The 19,677-nt window shown below is 29.9% G+C and overlaps 3 protein-coding genes across 5 annotated transcripts in view; 2 read left to right on the top strand and 1 right to left on the bottom strand.

Moving 5' to 3' along the window:
* LOC130448127 (DNA mismatch repair protein Mlh1) lies at positions 1–13,657 on the top strand. Of its 3 annotated transcripts, XM_056785346.1 has the most exons (11): positions 348–669; positions 724–787; positions 858–1,057; positions 2,214–2,404; positions 2,463–2,699; positions 4,947–5,173; positions 5,382–5,688; positions 9,122–9,239; positions 11,923–12,359; positions 12,408–12,586; positions 13,227–13,657. In XM_056785346.1, the coding sequence occupies exons 1-11, from the start codon at positions 560–562 to the stop codon at positions 13,227–13,229; spliced, it is 2,073 nt and encodes a 690-aa protein (XP_056641324.1). In that variant the 5' UTR covers positions 348–559; the 3' UTR covers positions 13,230–13,657. The 3 variants fall into 3 exon arrangements, with proteins under 3 accessions (XP_056641322.1, XP_056641323.1, XP_056641324.1); XM_056785344.1 differs by having other exon boundaries at positions 1–669; positions 12,408–13,656; XM_056785345.1 differs by having other exon boundaries at positions 1–669; positions 12,417–13,653.
* On the bottom strand, positions 13,646–19,370 carry LOC130448129 (uncharacterized protein PF3D7_1120600-like). The gene is made up of 8 exons (XM_056785347.1): positions 19,173–19,370; positions 18,949–19,112; positions 18,747–18,900; positions 18,568–18,687; positions 18,170–18,514; positions 14,248–14,391; positions 13,949–14,150; positions 13,646–13,823 (listed from the first exon to the last, which is right to left on the bottom strand). The coding sequence occupies exons 1-8, from the start codon at positions 19,281–19,283 to the stop codon at positions 13,780–13,782; spliced, it is 1,284 nt and encodes a 427-aa protein (XP_056641325.1). The 5' UTR covers positions 19,284–19,370; the 3' UTR covers positions 13,646–13,779.
* The window catches only part of LOC130448126 (serine/threonine-protein phosphatase 6 regulatory ankyrin repeat subunit A-like), a 44,329-nt gene continuing 44,013 nt past the window's right edge, over positions 19,362–19,677 (top strand). Inside the window, exon 1 of the mRNA XM_056785343.1 lies at positions 19,362–19,626. The gene's annotated coding sequence lies outside the window, so the exon portion shown is untranslated. The remainder of the gene's footprint in view (positions 19,627–19,677) is intronic.

Genomic DNA, 19,677 nt, shown 5'->3' with positions numbered 1-19,677 from the left:
GTAGTCCATGATGTAAAGACTCGAAGTGAACGTTGAGAGATTTGGCGGATTTTTCAAAACTCAAACAGCGTAGATTGCAACTATGAGAATATATCTCATTATTTAATGCGGTATATGATAAGTATTTTTGAAGTATTCTTCTGAAGATGTTTTGTTTTCATTTTAATGTAAATGGCCTGAGCAAATTATAACAAAACCTCTTGAAGCTTCCGCTTTATTTTTTCTGTTTTGCCATTCGTTAATATTTATTATCTCTGAAAACGAGGGTTACTTTTTTGACAGTATTTGATCTCTTCTTTTCCGTATATAGTATTGTATTATGTATTATTTTGTAAAATATTGTAATTATAAAAAATAGTTTGAAAATATTTGTCCAGATTTTACATGTGAATTACAAATTTTTTAATTATTTTATCAATCAGTAAGATAAAGAAATGATATGAGATAGATTTTTATGCGGTCATGTATTTAGAACTGCCTAACTTCTTTTATTTATAGTTATTTTGAATTTCCTATTGTTTACCAAAAGTTTTTTTCCAATTAGAATTTAACTACCATTATGGAACCTCCCCAGATTATAAAATTAAATGAAGACGTTATAAACCGAATAGCAGCTGGGGAAATAATACAACGACCTGCAAACGCTTTAAAAGAACTTATAGAAAATAGGTATAAATATATATTAAATATAAAAATGTATTAACTTTACTATTCTATTTACAGTCTTGATGCTAAATCAACAAATATTCAGATAACCGTAAAAAATGGGGGGCTCAAGATGTTACAGGTAATATTTAGGAAATATTTTATTTAATATTAGGAAATATTTTAAATATTGAATAAATCACTTATGATAGATTCAGGATAATGGAACTGGTATAAGAAAGGAAGACTTTGAAATAGTGTGTGAGAGATTTACGACTTCTAAACTAAGAGAATTCGCAGATCTACATAAAATAGCTACTTATGGTTTTCGTGGAGAAGCATTAGCAAGTATATCTCATATTGCACATTTGACTATTACTTCTAAAACAAAAAATGATATATGTGCGTACCAGTAAGTATTCTATTTTATTTTGTGTTGAGAATTTAACTTTTATAGTATTTATTCTACTGTTGATCTGGGTTTCTCTTTTACAAACTTTTCTTTTCATACTTTTTCAAAATTTTCTGTATTAGTATGTACTGCCCACCAAAAGTTTAAGACATTAAAACAACATAATTATCTATCAATTGTACTAAAACCCCATAAGATAAATAAAAGATATGTACACCTGCAAATACTATTGCTGATATCAAATGATTGAGAAATTAATATTTATTTACTTCCAAGTTATTAAAGTATTGTTTTCAAATACTGGCAAACGCTGCATTACACCCAAGTGGTAGAGAAATAATAATTTATGTGCTAATAACTAATTGCTTCCTTTTTTCCTCATTTGTCAATAATAAGCTGCTAATAGCACTTGCTTCTGACTTATTATTACCTGAGGTTACATAGGTTTGTTCACAAACAATCTGAATTAGTCTAAACTTGTGGTTGCTGCACTGAAGACATCTTCAAATAGAAAAAAGAAAGCAAAATTAGCAGTAAAGTGCGTTTGCCACCATTGTTTTACATAATGAAAGCAAATTATCGAAGACTTGTGTTCATGGCATAATAATTTGATAAAGGGAGATAGACAATTTTCAAGATCGTTCATGCTGGTGAAGGTCGAGAGTTACCACATTAAGTGAAGATATTTTCATTGTTGTTACCAGCAAGCAAAATAGATGCTTAACAACACCAGAAACCTGTATTGAGGTAGACAAAATCTGAATTAAAAAGTAAGTAAAACAGCAACTAAGCGATGTGAAGACAAGAAAATTGGACTGAAGAAGATTTTTTAAAAAGTTCTTTGGACTGATGAATCTAAGTTTGAGCTATATGGTTCAAAACGAAGAATTTACGTCGATGTAGTGCCTAAGAAAAGACTATACCAGGCTGTGCAGTCCCAACAATCAAGCATGGTAGTGGCTCAATTAAGGCCTGGGGTTGCTTTTTTAGCCATGGAACTGACGATTTAGAATAAAATGCCATTCATTTATATCAAACTTTTAGAGTTTTATTTAAATTTTTCTGCTTTAATTAAGGTGGTCTGAAACTTTTCACCTGTATTGTAATTGAAAAGTGAGAATACTAATTGTTTCTATTTGATTCAATTGTTTTTCAGAGGATCTTTTGTTGATGGTAAATTACAGGGTTCTCCTAAACCTACTGCTGGAAATCAAGGAACTATTATAACAGTTGAAGACTTATTCTACAATATGAGTGTAAGAAAAAAAGCATTAAGGTCTGCAGCTGAGGAATATCAAAAGATATCTGACGTTGTTGGTAAATATGCAGTTCATAATGCCCATGTAGGTACGAATTTTTCATTGTGAATCATTTCAGATGAAGTATCTTTAACATATTCTTTTAGGTTTTGCGCTAAAAAGATCGAATGAAAGTAATGATATTCGGACAAATCCGAATTCAAACCAAGTGGATAATATACGGGTTATCTATGGAAATGGAATAGCTAGAGAGTTGATTGAGTTTTCCATGGAAAATGAACAATTTCAGTTTAAAGTCAATGGATACATTTCTAATGTCAATTATTCTCCCAAGAAATTTCAATTTTTGTTGTTTATTAACCATCGTTTAGTTGACTGCCAAAGTAAGTAGTATAAATTTCCATATAAATTTAGAAAAAATATTTTCATGGCAAATCAATTTGATATTAGTTATTATAGTTTTCATGGTGTTTTATACAATGACTAGGTCTACTTTTTACCATTTATATTTTATACATTAGTTATTTGGTCAACAGCCCTGCACCTTTGGACAGACAAGAGCTCCTGATTCTAAACCTCAAAATATGATAAATATGATGATTCTGCTCAACATGCCTTATGCAAATATTGCTAATTTCCGAGATACGGGGTGTTCAAAGTTTAAATTTAAATTTTGATTTTGGCAATAATTTTTTATGTGTTCACAATTTCTTTTTGAAAATTGGTATTTGCACTCCAATTTAACATTGCTAATAAAGGGCGCTAGTTAGACTTATTTGTGTCAATTAAATCAAAGTAAACTTTTTTTGGGCTAAACTTACAACTAAAATAATAAAAAAATATTAAAAAGCGTTAAATTCTACAAAAAAAGGTACTCTTCTTTGATACAATGTGTAACTCAATCGGTTATCGAGTTATATTTGCTTCTAAAAAGTTCAATAAATTTTAATTTTTTCATAAAAAAATTTTATTATTCCTTAAATATGTAACAATAACAAAAATAAAAAAATTCAATGCAAATGCTCAAAATGCCCACCATTTACTTCAAAACACTTTATGATCCCCTTTCTTAAAAATCTCTTAATATCAAATAATCCTTGTCTATTATTTTTATTTAAATCCGTGGCCTGACATTCTTAATGAATCACTCTGTATATATATATATATATATATATATATATATATATATTATATACTATTTAGTTAAAACAGATGAACATTTTTTACTACCAAATGCAGAAAAAGAGAAATTAACGTATAAGTTTATTCCATGACTACTATAATATTTTACATTTCATGAACATTGGCATATTGCTTTAATGGATTTTCGTTTGTTATTGGTTATGAAATTGGATTCTTTACTATATTTGAATTTCATATATTTGAATCAACTAACTAGATAAAGAGTATTTCTTAAACTACAATTTAGAAAAAAAAATCCTATTCATGCCTTTACCCAAATTAGCCAAATCTAAGACATCTGGAAGTTTTAATAATATGATAATAAAACGGTACCCTATGACAAGAGGATAAATTAGAGACAAAGGAATGGTGGAAAAGTATTATTTATCTTATTTATTTGTTTTATTTTGTTTTGTAGAGGGTTATCCTCTGAAAACCAAAGAAGCTTACTCAGTGGTAAATGCACTTGTTAATAATTTCCTTTTACATTACAGTATTCCAGATACAATTGTATCAGATAAAAGTACGGAATTTTTAGAAGACATTTTTTAGAGATTTGTAAATTTTTACATATCAATAAAATGAACTCAATAGCATATCACCATGAGATGCTAGGCTATCTTGAAAATTTTCATAAAAATCTTGGAGCATATCTTCGAATTCAAGTAGCTAAATTTTGAAATGCTTGAAGTTCATGGGTTCCTTATTGGTGTTTTGCATATAACACAACATAACACACTGAAACTAAATACACACCTTATGAACTAATTTTCGGGAAGCAAGCAAAAATACCTTCTAATATAAAGTCTTATGTAAATTCCATTATATAACTTTGACGATTATCCATGTGAACTAAAATACAGATTGCAGCAAACATGTAATGATTCATGAATAATTTGAATGTATCAAAAAGTAAAAGAAAATATATTTATGGAGATAAGATTCTGTTAAAAAATATTACTAAAAATAAATTGGAACCGCTGTATATATCTATGAGGTTATTGAGGAAAAATCTCCAAATATTGTTATAATACCTAAAAAAAATAACAAGATGCATCCCAAAAATATATTACCACCTTGTACATTTAAAAATATAAATCACATTATTGGAATTTTGGGTGCTTTCATAAGCATTTATTGTTTTATTTTACTATATTTATAATCAACTATTTTTGTGATGATCTACCAATTTCTTTTGACTTTGCTAGTTTTAATGATTTAAAAGGATTTTTAATAAACTTATGTTGGGGAAATGACGTGTTTTTTTGTAGACTAAGTTTAATTAAGTTAAAAAACTTAAGTTATCACATATTCCTACATACCTAATGCCAAATATGTACAAGTGATAATTAATAAGGTATTTTTATTGTAGTTTTAGCTAAATTGATAAATTTTTCTTACTCTATTCCAAAATATTGGTATTTTATTGAATTATTTATAATCTGCAGGTTTAAAGAGATCTATAGATCATGTATATTCAACCTATTTGCCCAAAAACACCCATCCATTTGTTTACTTAAGTCTTGAATTGGATCCAACAAATATAGATGTAAATGTTCATCCCACTAAACATGAAGTACATTTTTTACATGAAGATCAAATCGTTGAGTGTATTGCCACTGCATTGGAAACTAAACTTTTAGGATCTAATAATTCAAGAACTTTCTTTACACAGGTATTATCAATATTTGTTTCTGAGTGAGTTACTTGAGGATTTTTTCTAACATTTGTCAACAAATCTAGAATCCAATATGCATATAGCTTCCAAACATTCCCATCTTCATTGAAAATTAAATAGTCATTTATACGAATATTCTGACAGTACTTTTTGGGTAGTAGTAGCACCTTCAAAAAATATTTATTGTTTTTGGTATTATTTTTAGTCTAAGTTACCAAAAGTACTTAATATAGAGGTTCCAGATGCCAAAGAGAACAATAATAGCCATACTAAAACTGTAAATGCAAGTAGTATGGTTAGAACAGATGCAAGAGAACAAAAATTGGAAAAATTTTTTGGAGATATTCAAAAGAAACATGAAAATGGCTCGACGGCACAAAAATGTGGAAACTCATCTTTCATAGAAACGGATAATAACGCCCTCAATGAATCATTTTTAAATAGAGCAGACAATTTGGAAACAAACATAAATCTGAATAGATCAGTTGTTGATTCAAAGGTAGAAACAGAAGGTTAGTATTGTATATTATTCTAAAATGGTTCAAACTATTAAAATGATTATTGTATATATTTAATTTCTGGATTTGTATAAAAAAATTCAATACCGTCAAATGAGGTGACTTTGCCCCTCAGGGATCTTTGCCCGGTTTTTGAGAAAATTTTCACCGTTGGCACCACTGAGTTTTTAGCAGTTGAGGAATTTCTTATCATTCCAAACAGCTGTTTAGAACATTAGGCGCCTCTGATGTAACTTAGATCAACCTTCCCAGATGTACCGTTGGCACCACTGAGTTTTTGGCGGTCTAAGAATTTCTTATCATTCCAAACAACTGTTTTGTCTACCAAACATTCAACAAGTGTTTTGTAGTGGAGTTGAACTTTAGTTTGTGGAGCCTCTCTGAACAAAAGGTGAGTTAAATCAACTATATACTTTAGTTAGGTATATAATGAGGATTGACTTAAGTTGTTGTTTTTGTTTAGTTCGTTTAATTAAAATTAAAAAACCTTGTGGGCAAAGTCACCTCGCCAGAAAAACCTTCACCAAAAAAACGGGGTTTCTTTGCCCACCTAGTTTACTTTTTTAATCTTCATTAAATTACCATTTTTGAATATTGTAATGTTAATTTCACCTATGAAAATTATTGAAGTCTTATTATAACCATTCTATGTTTTTCTATCTACATTACAAAGTGAACAAAATGTTTGATTTAATAATTTCTTCATTTATCCTATTCTCTATTACGAAAACTAATTTTGAAATATTTTATTATAATAATTTTCCTATATTCTCCCTCGTTTCAGATATTCCCGCCATGGTACGCAAATGCAAGAGAAAGCTGGGTACACAACCCTACATAAATTATTCAAAAGAAGTTCTACAGTCGGATCATGAAGAAGAAGACTGTAGACTAACTGTTTCCTCTGGCCAATGTATCGAACCAGGCAGCATCACATACAATGTTGGAGATTTCCTCGTTTTTGAAGTTAAAGAAAGAAATCAGTGGTATATTACAGGGCAAAAATACAAAGCTTTTATATTGATGGGGACATAGAAGTTTCATTCTTGCGATCATCTGACAAGGAAAAAACATTCAGATACCCTGGCATTTTAGATGAGGCCAGAATTCAACGCGCAGACATTGTTCTCAAAGCAGATAATGCACTAGAAACTAGTTTTCCATTTTTTCAAGATTTTTCCAAATATTTTTGAAGTGTCTTTAATTTTTTTGATGTGTGTATTACAGTGTTTATTTGGCCATCCCTTATTTTCATTGGGTATTTTTAAAGTGTGATCTAAATGAGTTCATTAAAGAATTAATTTTGGTGTAATTAATGTTTAATATTTTTATATAAAAATATACAATATTTGCTGTTAAGCCGTAAATAGCGTTCAAAGTATTATAAGATTAGTAATAATATGGCGACATTAACACCAACGAAAAGATGTTCCAATAACTCTCCACTATCACTGAATGAAAAACTTATTATTTTAAATGTACACGATTGCATAAAATACGATTACTCGAAATTTACTGTACAAGAAACTGTAGACCGAATGACTGGAGTTGGAAAGTCCACCGTTTTTAAATTATTGTGGGGAGAAAGATAGCAGGCCAAGTGGAACCTCCCAAGAAAAGTCCAGGTAGATCAGTAAATGTCCTTGATAAAGACACCAAAAGTGTAATTCGAAGATAAGTTCACTTTTTTTTAAAAAAAGAAATACCCATCCTAGATAAGATTTTAATGGAGCTTGGCCAGGATGACAGTATTCCGTTGATAACTAAAAAACTTTTATGGACCACTTTGAGAAATATGGATTTTGACTGGGAAAAGCATAATCGTAAAGCACTTTTACTGGAAAACGATGAAATTGTTTGCTGGCGACGAAAATACTTAAGAAGTATAAAGCTGTACAGAACAGGGCAGAAGAAAATCTTTTATCTTGATGAGACGTGGATTAATGAAGGTCCTACAGTACCAAAAACATGGTAAGACAAAAATATAACCAGTGCTCGCTAAGCTTTCATGGAAGGCCTGTCAACGGGTATTAAGGTGCCTTTAGGTAAAGGGAAAAGACTAATAATCGTCCATATTTGAAGCGAAGAGGATTTTTAAAAGAATGTTTGCTAACCTTTCAGTCGTGCCATACGGGAGATTACCACGAGGACATGGATTCGGATGTTTTTGAAGACTATTTTGATGAAATTATAAAATATCTTCCGGCTGATTCAGTAGTAGTTATGGATAACGCAAGTTATCATTCTCGACGCATAGAGAAGACTCCAACTTCATCTTGGAGAAAACAAGAAATTTTGACTGGTTAACCACCAAAAGTATTGAATTTGAAGATAATTTGATAAAAAAGAACTATTAGCTATAGCAAATTTACACAAACATCGTTTTATGAAATACGTCGTGGAAGATATAGCAGAAAAACATAGTGTAATTGTGCTGCGCACACCGCCATATCATTGCGAACTAAATCCTATAGAACTTATATGGGCGCAAGTGAAAGGATTTGTAGCAAGACACAACACAACATTCAAAATGAAAAACGTTAAGCTACTGTTTGATCAAGCCATTAAGGAGGTGACACCAGAGAACTGACGAAAAGCAGTCCAGCATGTCATTAAAGAAGAGGAGAAATTGTGGGATCTTGACTACTGATCGATCGAACCTTCGACCCGTTAATTATAACGTCAAGAGGAGATGACAGTTCCTCAGATGACGGAGAATATTATGATTTTTTATAATTTAATTTCTGTATAATGTTCAATAAAAAATAAGTGTACCCTATGTACATAATGCCTAATTTTTATTCTGTTAAAATAAAATTCTTTCCTTTTTACGAGTATCCTACCAGCACGCCTTTGGCACACTATTTTCAATGTTTGTGAATGGATAACTATAGGCTAAACCCTAATATTGACCTCAACCCGGGTGGTATTACTTGCACTTGATAAAAAAAAATTTACCATGACATCAATGCCAAACTATAAAAGTGGTTTAAATATTCGTTGGGTCACTCTGTAGTCCCTTTGCATACCTAATTCTATACCTTTCTGAAATAAACTATAAATAAAGTAGTTTTATATTCTCTTTAATCCTGGTCCTTCCAACATGTCAGAGTGTTAAATTGCCCACACGGGGAATATGAACCTATAAACATAGGAAAATGGTGGGAAAAGAAAAAATATTAATTCAGTGGTTTCAGATCGTAGTCGCACAGATGGGGTGATTTTTTTTCTGGAAAATCCATCACAAATATCCGAAATTTGATTGTAAACTTTAAAAATGGACAAAGTCCCAATTGACGATATTATTTTTTAGTTATATAGGGAGTTATTTTTTTAGCTGATAGAAATCTCAGACTTATCGTTGAAGCTTAAATAATCTGGCATTGGATAAACATTACATTAAAAAATGGTTAATTATTTGTTTTAGTTAAGATGGCACAAGATCATCCCTCGTCTAAAACATCTAAAATAGAATATGTTGAGGAACCACAGAAAACAATTGTTAGCAATGAATTGAATGCTTTTTTCATCAACAAAATAACAAGGTATATATATTATTCACACACAGTAACCTAACTTCAGGCATTAGATTTAAGATTTTATATCAGTATTTTGCTGAAGATATTTATTTTCATGATAATCTGTTTGATTTAATAATATACTGACTTGAACTTGGATTAAGGAATTAGAGTCATTTAATCCTAATTTGATTTAGTTTCATCAACTTTTTCTTCCTAACCTAATATAATTTTAGGCATTGGATTCAATATTTTGCTGCAGATCTCTATTTTATAATTTTTTCGAATTAATTATACACTAACTTGAACTTGGATTAAGGAATTAAAGGCTTTTTATCTCAATTTGATTTATTTTCACTCTCTTTTTCTTCAACATTCCGTTAACACAACTTACTTTCCACAATATCTCTTTTTATATAAATACTTGGCATAGAACACTTATTACCATATTCTTATTAAATTAATTACATAGTAACTACATTTTATTCTAATTTTTTATTAATAACAGCCTCTGTTTTTCTTCAATAGCCCATTAACGCAATTTCTTCTTTAAGTATATCTATTTATGAGATCTTCACAATAATATTTTTTATGCTCATGTTTTCACTTAGAATCTCCGTTATATTCACTGAAATGTTATACATCTTGCAGCTTTACTCAGTTAATAAATTCAACAGAAAAATAAGCCAGAATCTTCATATTAAAAGCTAATTGTCAGTAATATGTTAATTTTTGTGGGTAATCTGGTTATTACAGAAATTGTAGAGTCTACGTCTATTGAACTAATGCCTTCAGGATCAGTAGACCATTAGATAAGACTCAGATTTGATATCTTGATTTTGATTTACCTGTTGGAACTATTCTAAACTGAAAGTTGATTTTCGCACATAGTTTTTTTATTTTGGTCCAGAATAATGATTCTTTCAAATATAGACTTAGTCCGTGCTGATGCATTGAGAAGAGAAGGCCGGAACGTATGATGCAGAAACGCTTGGGGTAGCGAAGACTATTATTCACGGCGTCTTCAAGGGACTGGGACAAGGGATTACGATTAGAGAGCTGGCAGATTTATGACGATTTCATCGTAGAGCAATGGGAAAGTGTCCTATTCACGGAGGGGTCTCTATTTGATCTATACCAATCAGATGATCGAAACAGAATGTGGAGGATGATCAGGGGAGCAATTTGCTCAATACACTCTTCGCGAATTACAGCTTGTCGAAAGATCAGTTATGATTTAGGGTGCTCCTAGAGTCTGTGATTCTATTCACTCCATTTATTGGTGACCAATTCATTTTGATTCTTGTTCAGATACCGCCAGAAAAGTTACCATATACTTGGAGCAAGTGGAAATCATATTTTTGGACTGGCCTGCACGATCTCCTGAGATAAATCCCATAGAGTATTTGTGGGACAATTTAGTGAAACGTGTTAAACATCGTCAACCTCCTCCTAGTGACTTGAGTTAGCCCCAAATTATTTTTCATGAAGAATGAGATGGTATGCTGGTGGAGTACGTCCAGAATAATCAAGGATTGACTGGCTAACAATTAAATTTCAACTATGTATTTGTGGTGAGGATTGCTGGTTCTACACTGTCTGATGATTTGAAAACTTAGTGAATATCATATAGTGGTTTTGGTAGTTTCCATTCTTGTTGATAAAACCATTTTTTTTTTCAACATATTGAGAATGGAATTCATTTTGGGTATGGAAATCAACCAGGATGAGTAAATATCTGTTGGGAAATCTTACAGGATTCTTCTGGTAAAATAGTGGGTTCAATCTTTTTGGCTGTATACCTCTTGGAAACTATCTGTGAACGTATTTGTATAAGTTGGATGCACTTTATCACTTAGGGGTGGTACTCTTGTTAAGCATTGTAAGCTTTTAGTTGGAGTTCTACAAAATTCGCCTGTTTCTATTCATAGAGCTGTGTTCCAGATGGTCTCCAAGAATTTTAATATTGACATGCACAAAATGACAGCATAGAATAGTTTAGATCTAACTGAAGATTTATATGTATGTAACAATGTATTTTGGTCCGCTCCTTAACTTTGAAAAGCTATAGTTTTGTCATGCCTAAGAAATGAAGATTTTTTGTTAAATTGGGTATTTGATTGAATAGCTTCTGATGTGGTGTGGGTTTGTGAATAAATACACGTAGTTTTTGTTGAAGAGAATTGTAATCCAGTCGAATTAAACGTCAAGATGTCAAGTTTTTCTTTTGGCAAATGAAACTAAGTCATCAGCATCTAATCTGCGATTGACAAGTGGGAAGCATTGATCTAGTATATCATAAATGACTAATAAAAGAGTGTAGTGATTATTATTATTTATTGGCATATTAACTTAAATATAAGTTAGTTAGAAATTAGAACTTTTGTTGACCTAATTTTTAGTTAATTCGAACCCATTTTTTTAAATATCATATTTGCACAACTTGTGTCAATTGTTCATTCATGTTCTTATAATCTCTTCTTTAAACATCTTTGTGTTTATGTATTCATTGTCTTATCCTTCATATTCCTTTTGGTCAATCAATTTTCGTTTGTCTGAAGCTTCTTCTTTAGTCAAAATAATCAAATAATTTTTGAAAGACAGATAAAATAATAAAATATATACTGTTTTTTTTCTGATCTTGTCTAGTTCAAATTTCTATCAATCACTTTTCTGTACTTTTATATCATATAAACTTGTCAATTTTTAGGTATGACACAAAACTAACGAGTGTTTTAGAGCTACGGAAAGAAATAGAAGAAAATTGCCATAGGCTTTTAAGAGAAACATTTGCCCAACATGTTTTCGTCGGTAGTGTAGATTCGTCTCAAGCATTGATTCAATATAGTACTAAAATGTTTCTTTGTAATACCAAATTGGTATTAGAAGAACTTTTCTACCAGTTTATTATGTATAATTTTCAAAATTTCGACAGTTACATTTTTTCCAATAAAATATCAATTTTTGAGTTGGCGAGAATCTGTTTAGATCTGGAGGAAACAGGATGGACTCCTGAAGATGGTGATAAGTCAGAACTTTCAAAACGTATTACACATATTTTATCAGAGAAGGGACCAATGCTGCAAGATTATTTTTCTATGGAAATAGATGAAATGGGAAATATATGCAGTATTCCAATATTATTAGGTAAAACAATATTTTTGCCATATTAATTTTTTTGTAATTAATGTTAAGGTGTTTTAGACAATTATTTGCCAGATCCAAAAGCTTTGCCGATGTATGTAGTTCGATTAGCTACTGAAGTGAACTGGGAAATAGAAAAAGAATGTTTTCAAAATTTTGCTAGAGAAACTGCAAGATTTTATTCTAACGTACCAGAAGAAGTTAATCAAAACGGAAAGGATTGGCAATGGGTAACAGAACATGTTCTTTATCCGGCTTTAAAAGAATATATCATACCCCCTAAAATCTTTGCGGAAAATGGTGCACTATTAGAAATAGCAGATTTGCATAATTTGTACAAAGTTTTCGAGAGATGTTGATTGTTGTTATATTGTGCTTTAACAATACCAGAGAACATAGTTGACTGATCATCCATTTAAACAATTGAGACATTTTTAACAAAATGTTAGAATTTAAGTGATTCAAATGTACAATTCCCAATACCTGGTTCATGATATTTAAATGTAAAATATAATTAATTCAAAATTGGAGGGAGATTATAATTTAAACAACTGACTTCTAATGTGGAGACTGTATTATCATCTTGTGATGAAAACTACTGAGGTGATATATTTTATTTCACAAATGTTTCAATTTCAATACAGTTCAAATATTTTCAATTATTTTCTAAAACCGTTAAATGAATATTTAATTTTTTTACTTTAAAATCGAGAGGTCTGCTCAGCTATCTGAGGTTAACTTATATTTTTAAGGTCCATTTTCATTTCCAACTTCTTTATAACTATTTAATTGTTGATTAGCACCTCCATTGTTCTAATCTCATGTATTATTAACGGTTCCTACATAAAACAATAAATGTGTATACCGTAGTAGTTTAGCACCTCAACTTTTCAAGAAATGGACAGGAAAATGATAAAGGTAATAAAACAAGGAAAAAAGCAAAAACTGGGGGCCAAGGAAACTATGGATTGATAAGATATGACATAATGAAGGAAAATTTTGGAGGGACTGAAAATAAAGGTTAAAAAATGAGTGATGCTAAATTAAAATTCAACGCCTAAAAAGACATAAGATAAAAAGTACATATATTAAGATAACATGGATCAACTCTTAATTGTGTTTAGATATATTAACTAAAATTTATTTTTATGAAGAGGTGTGTTTGAAATTATGATATTAAAATAATAAAAATTTTAATAATTTATATTATATTGTACAATTCAGTAACCTTCACTTGATTTGTTCAACTAATGATGTCATTTCAAAACTTAAATAAATAAGTCGACCTAATACAAAAATAAGTATTTTATTCCATAAAATAATATTAAAAATATAATAATTGAAAACTTAACATCTTACAATAATAGTAAACTGGAATATATATAAGTTATTTATACTTATGAAATTGTTTGGATAATTACATCTATCTTGTTATTTTGTTCACTTTCTCGGATAATAGGGCATTAACTAAAAAAAAAAATAAGTATCACAAGAAAATTACAGATATGGCTATTTAAAAGAAGATTTTGCAGCCACAAGGTTAGCATTTTGTTATAAGTAAAGTTTAAATTTTAGAAATTAAGAAAGCTCACTTTTGTTGGCTTTTCTTAGTGCCTGCTCTAATTCTTCAATTTTATTATGTGCCATGCATAAATCTCTTTTCATATTTTCTTGAATTTCTTCATTATACTTTATTTTATAGTTTTCAAATTGCCCTTGAAGTTCAAAATGTTTAGCTCTTTCTTCCTCTATCTGTCGGTTTTTATTAATAAGATGTGCTTGCATATTTTCCAGCTATAATACAATAAGAAGATTCAACAAAAGTTGTTGGTATTAATCAGACACTAAATGGTGAATAAACTTAGAACTTTAGAAAAATCTAGGTACTTACTTCTTTCACTTTAATATCATAATGGTGATTGAAATTAACCAACATTTGATTTGCTTGAACTAAGTCTTTGGTTAACTCATCAACAGTGCTCTTTTTTTGAGCAAGTACAATAGTTGCTTTTTCCATATCTGACTGTAACTCTTCCTTAAAATTGAATTTTAAAAAAATGACCAAAAATTTTTACATAAAACTAAAATCTATCATGACACACAGATTATAAGAAAATGAAAATAAAAAAGCAGTAAAAATTAATAAAAATAAAGGGATACTAAATATTTGGTATACTAATTCCCAAATGGCATAAAAATGGAAAAGGTTTGGTAAAAGTAAATAAACAGGAGAATAAATTAAGAATTATAAGAAACAAAAATTAATTGAAAACATATAAAGGTGACATAGAGGAGGAACTAGAACCATCATTAAATAAAGTTAATATTGGAAAGACACATTGGACCGGATATGATGGAATCAATCTGGAAATTATGAATTTTTGAAAAAAAAAAAAAGAGAATATCCCTGAAAGAGTATCTCGAGGAAGTGTTCCAACCAACAAGCTACGAAAAGCTGTTCACCATATCTATGAGTGAACGAAGAGTGGGAAAATAAAATTTATTGACATTAAATAAGTTCATATTTACTTCACAAACAAAAGGGTAGATCATATTCTAGTCAGAATAAATAGTAACCTGATTCCACACTCAAACTCACCAAAATACTTAGGTATAACCCTTAGATGCCAAACTTTGATGGAAAGTTCATGTTAAAAAGAAATAGAAAAACTTGGTTTGAAATATAGAAAAATGTATTGGCTAATTGGAAAAAATTCCACTCTGTCTCTGTCATAATAAGCTTATGCTTTATAAACAGATACTTGAGCCTGTTTAGACTTATAGTATCCATCTATGGGGATGCACCAAAGCAAGCAACTTAGCAACCATTCAAAGATTCCAAAATAAATCACTGAGCAACATTGTAGAAGTGCCTTTATGTGTGTTTAATATGAAAAAAATTAGCCTATAGAATTATAGAAATTTCAAAGATAAATTATAACAAACTGTTCCAGTGGATTCCAAGTCTACTGTTTGAATACATACAAAATGTTATTTTGGGAGGACATGGGGCAACAAATAATTAGTTTATTTATTTTTATTTATGTATGTATTTATGTAGATATACTAGTTCCTATACAATATACTACAAAATTTGACCAATTGACAATCCAATCAATGAAATTCAGCAAAACAGAAAAATAAATGTTTGTGCTGGGAATATTTTGAAACACAATTAATACCGTTAATACCTTTACAGTACAAAAAACCCAGGAAATATTTGCCAAGGTTGCTATTATATTATATAGATGAATTTTGTGAAATTATAATGAAAAATTGGAAAGAAAATTAAGTTTTTCTCTATCTCTAATAGATAATATTATGTTTCCATGTAGCAACACTGTACAAAATATTAAAAATCAAATAAATTTAAAAATATGTATGTAATATGACCAGTATGTACTGTCATTCTGTCCATGATTTCTTGCTTGTAAGTTAAGGGGTTACTTTGTATTCGACATATAGTTTTGGTGAAAAACAAGAGGTCAAGAATAATCTAATTAATGAAAAGATCTTTGTAGTGAGAGATGATTTCACCAATACATATATGAAACATGATGCAAAAATTATACAAGTTCATTTCTATTCTATTCTTTTATAAAACAATTATTAGAGTCAAATATTCCAGTTTCACCAAAGCTTGTTCATAATCAGAGCAATATTAGTTGGTAACATTGCATATATCTCTTACTATGCAAGTTTCCTTAGCGGTCAATTTTCATTTCATATCAAGCAATTTTTGCGTAATATATTTGTAACGTCAAATCTTATTTCAAATTTATATTTCGTTATCATTTACTTCTTTATGGGGTTTTTATAAATATTTTCATTGTGTACGTTGTTTACTGAGTGTTTAAGATGCCTCCGACAATCGTGAGTCCCGCCGATTGTGAAGTACGGGCTGTTATACGATTTCTTAGTACTAAAAACGTAAAACCGATCAATATTAATCGTGAGATCTGTGAAGTTTACGGACAAAACATTATGAGTGATGGAATGGTAAGGAAATGGGTGAGAGCATTTAAAGTAGCTTTTCATACTAACCTGATTATTGGGATTATTGGGATTATTTAACAAAAAAATTCTATGTGATAAAATTACGGGAGATATGAGATCATCTTAATACATTTGGATATTGTTTAGCTAAAAGAATATTTGAGCACTCTTTAGCTTAAGAATTTGTTTAAAATTCAACATGTTCACATACTCTTGGGAGAGCAATTTAGTGAGATATTCATGAAGCAATGTGATGAAAATTCAAAATTTTTTAATACCATAGTATTTTTAGACAAGGCTAGCGCCTCGAAAAAGTTAATGTCTGTAGGAATCGTCAGGGGAAGATTTATTAGTATTTATTTCTTTCACGGAAATTTAATAGTTGAGTGTTATTTGAAACATCTTTGCATGGCAGTGATGCCAATTGTGGCATTTCTGAATCCAAACAATAGGTAAAAACTTTATCTAGTTATCTACAAATAATTGGACATCTGCCAACTTTATGTGAGCTTTTCTTGTATTCATATCATCAAATCGAATAGATGCCACAAGATATTTGAATCTCTTTTAATTAATAATAAGATAAAACCGTTTCACTCTATACCTGTCCTATGCCCACAATTCTTCCTAGAATTGCCGATCACTCCTAAGTATTTCAGTTAGATAAACTACTTGAATTCAGCTACCTCTGTAGTAGGCTTTAAGTTTCCAGATCTATGAAAGTAGTTTAAAAGATCTCTGTTGTGAAACTCAGAAACTTGGTAGACCAAAAAAAATTCTACTCATCTCACAGATTAAACGGCAGGTTAATTATAATTGTTTAAAATTATCATAAAGTTTTGGATTTATTTCTCTTTATATTAATAATCTAAATCATTGATCAAGTGAAACAGTCAATTCCATTGTAATTAATCTCATAGTTCTATTGAAACCAATCAGGTGCTTTGGTTTGAACTCTGGTGTCATTAGGCAAGCTGTGAGATTACAGACAACCCTTGTACATAAATATTGAGTATAATAAAATTTTCTGAAACATTATAGATATTTTTTCACCTTAACTAACTACACCATTCATCACATAGCATAACTCATTACACTTTGCCCTAAAATTCATACATTCAGTAACCCTTCTGTGAACCACTATATAAATAGATTTGAGTGGGCAGTTCTAAATATCATCGAGAATATTTTATACGGGAAATACCACATGAACCTTTTATAATAACTGAATCAATACTGAGGCAATAAAGAAACATAACATCAGAGTTTGTTTGTCACTTTTGCCCAAGTATTTGAACCATGTGAGTGTTAGGTACTCACAGATGACATGATCTGCAGTTTTATCCTGCTCCATACACCAAAAGCACTACCATTATCCATGATGCTAACAGTGAGGAAGCAGCATCTTAGATTTTGTGCCTATTTAATTGGAGCAGTTGTTTGGTAAGAGAGACAGAAGGTCCATCTATGTGTGCCTTAACATGTCTTATGCCAAGTGTCTATCTCTGCAGAGCCTACCTTGATAGTTAAGAGACGCAAAAGCAACAATGTTAGCTACACCAAAAATAGGTTCTGGTACCATTGGTGAGTTCCCTAATCCCAGTCTGGTGAGTCAGTCTGCTTCATTGTTGCCCAAGTGACCAGGCACCCAAATGATCTGGACCAGATTTTGTAGAATTTCAGGACTAGCCTAGAGCTGATCCTTTTGATTCTTTCACATAGGTATATTGCAATCAAGTTGATTAGCAATTTTACATTGATATTCCTATGTTTCACAAAATATACTCCAACACAGTATTATTAAATAAATTACTTACATTTTTATTTTGAAGTTCTCTATTCATAATTTCTCTTTCAGTCAAGACATTCCTCATACTAGTCAAATTTTTTTCCAAGTTTAGTTTTGCCGCTTGTAAAATATTATTTTCTTCCCTTAAATGTTCTATTGATGTTAAGTTCTCTCTATTCTCTATTTTTAATCGTTCCATATTTTTTAATAGACTTGTAGTAGAATTGATCCTTAAATGTGTATCATGTTGTAAACTATTTACATTATTAAGTATTTTAATGATTCTATCAGCTACAAATTTGATTCGCCTTAGGAGAAGACATTCAACCTCTCTTGCTTTAGTGCTAATCAGTTCTTCAACTTCATTTATAATCTGAAATTATTTTGAATTTCTAAATCTTTTCAAAATAAATTACATATACTTACACCATGAAAATTTTTTTCCATATTATATTTGATAGTATTAAGATGCTTTATTTCCTTATCCTTATCGACTATTGATTTTTTCATGCAGGACATTTGTAATTGAAGTTTTTCATTTGAATCCTTAAATCAAAATCATATCAATGATAAATTATATCATTTTAATTTCAGCATATAAGTACCTTAACACATTGTAAATTATTGATCATTTCATCTAAAACTTCCTTCTGATTTGCTGCATGTAATTCTACAGTGAGGTAGATAATTGACTTAATTTTTGATTTATTGAAAAATACCATGGTACAAAGTTGGTCCGAGGTTTCGCATCGTAAAAACCTGAAAATACAATTTAAACAAATAAATTTCGAACATATGTACACTCACATTTCCCTTTTTTGCAGTTGCGTTAACATTTCCAATAAATTAGTTTTGAATTCATTAAAATTTATATCCAAATTTTGTTTAAGTCTCATTAATTCGTAATTCCCGAGATCAATATTTTCACTGTAATTGAATGTGTATTCCGAGGGATCCCTAATTTTTATTTTCTGGAATAAGTATATTAGGATAGAACTATATACAGAAAAATGTTTAAATAACTTATTTACCAATGAATCTTGTCCACTAATTATAATTATGTTCAAATTTTTCTCCTCCAGTGATTCATGTTGATTTATAACTGGCAACACTAAATTTTTGTTATATATACAACTCATCATTCGAAAGTATACAATCCATTTAATTTTTTGGAAATATTAATTTAATGGGAAATACACCATAGAGTGTCAAAACAGTTTCAAAAGTGTTGCCAACATCCAGCTCAACTTTTACAGTTGAGACGTTATAAATTATTTTAATAAATATCACGAAGTAAATTATAAAACTAAAGCCGTTTTCTGAGTAATAGAGAAAAATAATATTGTATTATGTTTCCAAAATCTTGAAAATTCATATAAATATAAGTGGAAAATATGCTTTTTTAACATGCCAATTTTTGTACTGTCATTTCGCTCATGATTTCTTGCTTAGAGCACGATTTGTTGGTAAAACTGCACATACTATGTAAGTTTACAATTGTTTTCTTGGCGGTTAAGTTTTATTTTGTCAAAAGAT

Source organism: Diorhabda sublineata, chromosome 8, assembly GCF_026230105.1.
Source record: "Diorhabda sublineata isolate icDioSubl1.1 chromosome 8, icDioSubl1.1, whole genome shotgun sequence".
NCBI classification, from domain to species: domain Eukaryota; kingdom Metazoa; phylum Arthropoda; class Insecta; order Coleoptera; family Chrysomelidae; genus Diorhabda; species Diorhabda sublineata.
The sequence above is the reverse complement of the archived record's forward strand: the minus strand, read 5'-3'. Positions and strand labels throughout refer to the sequence as shown.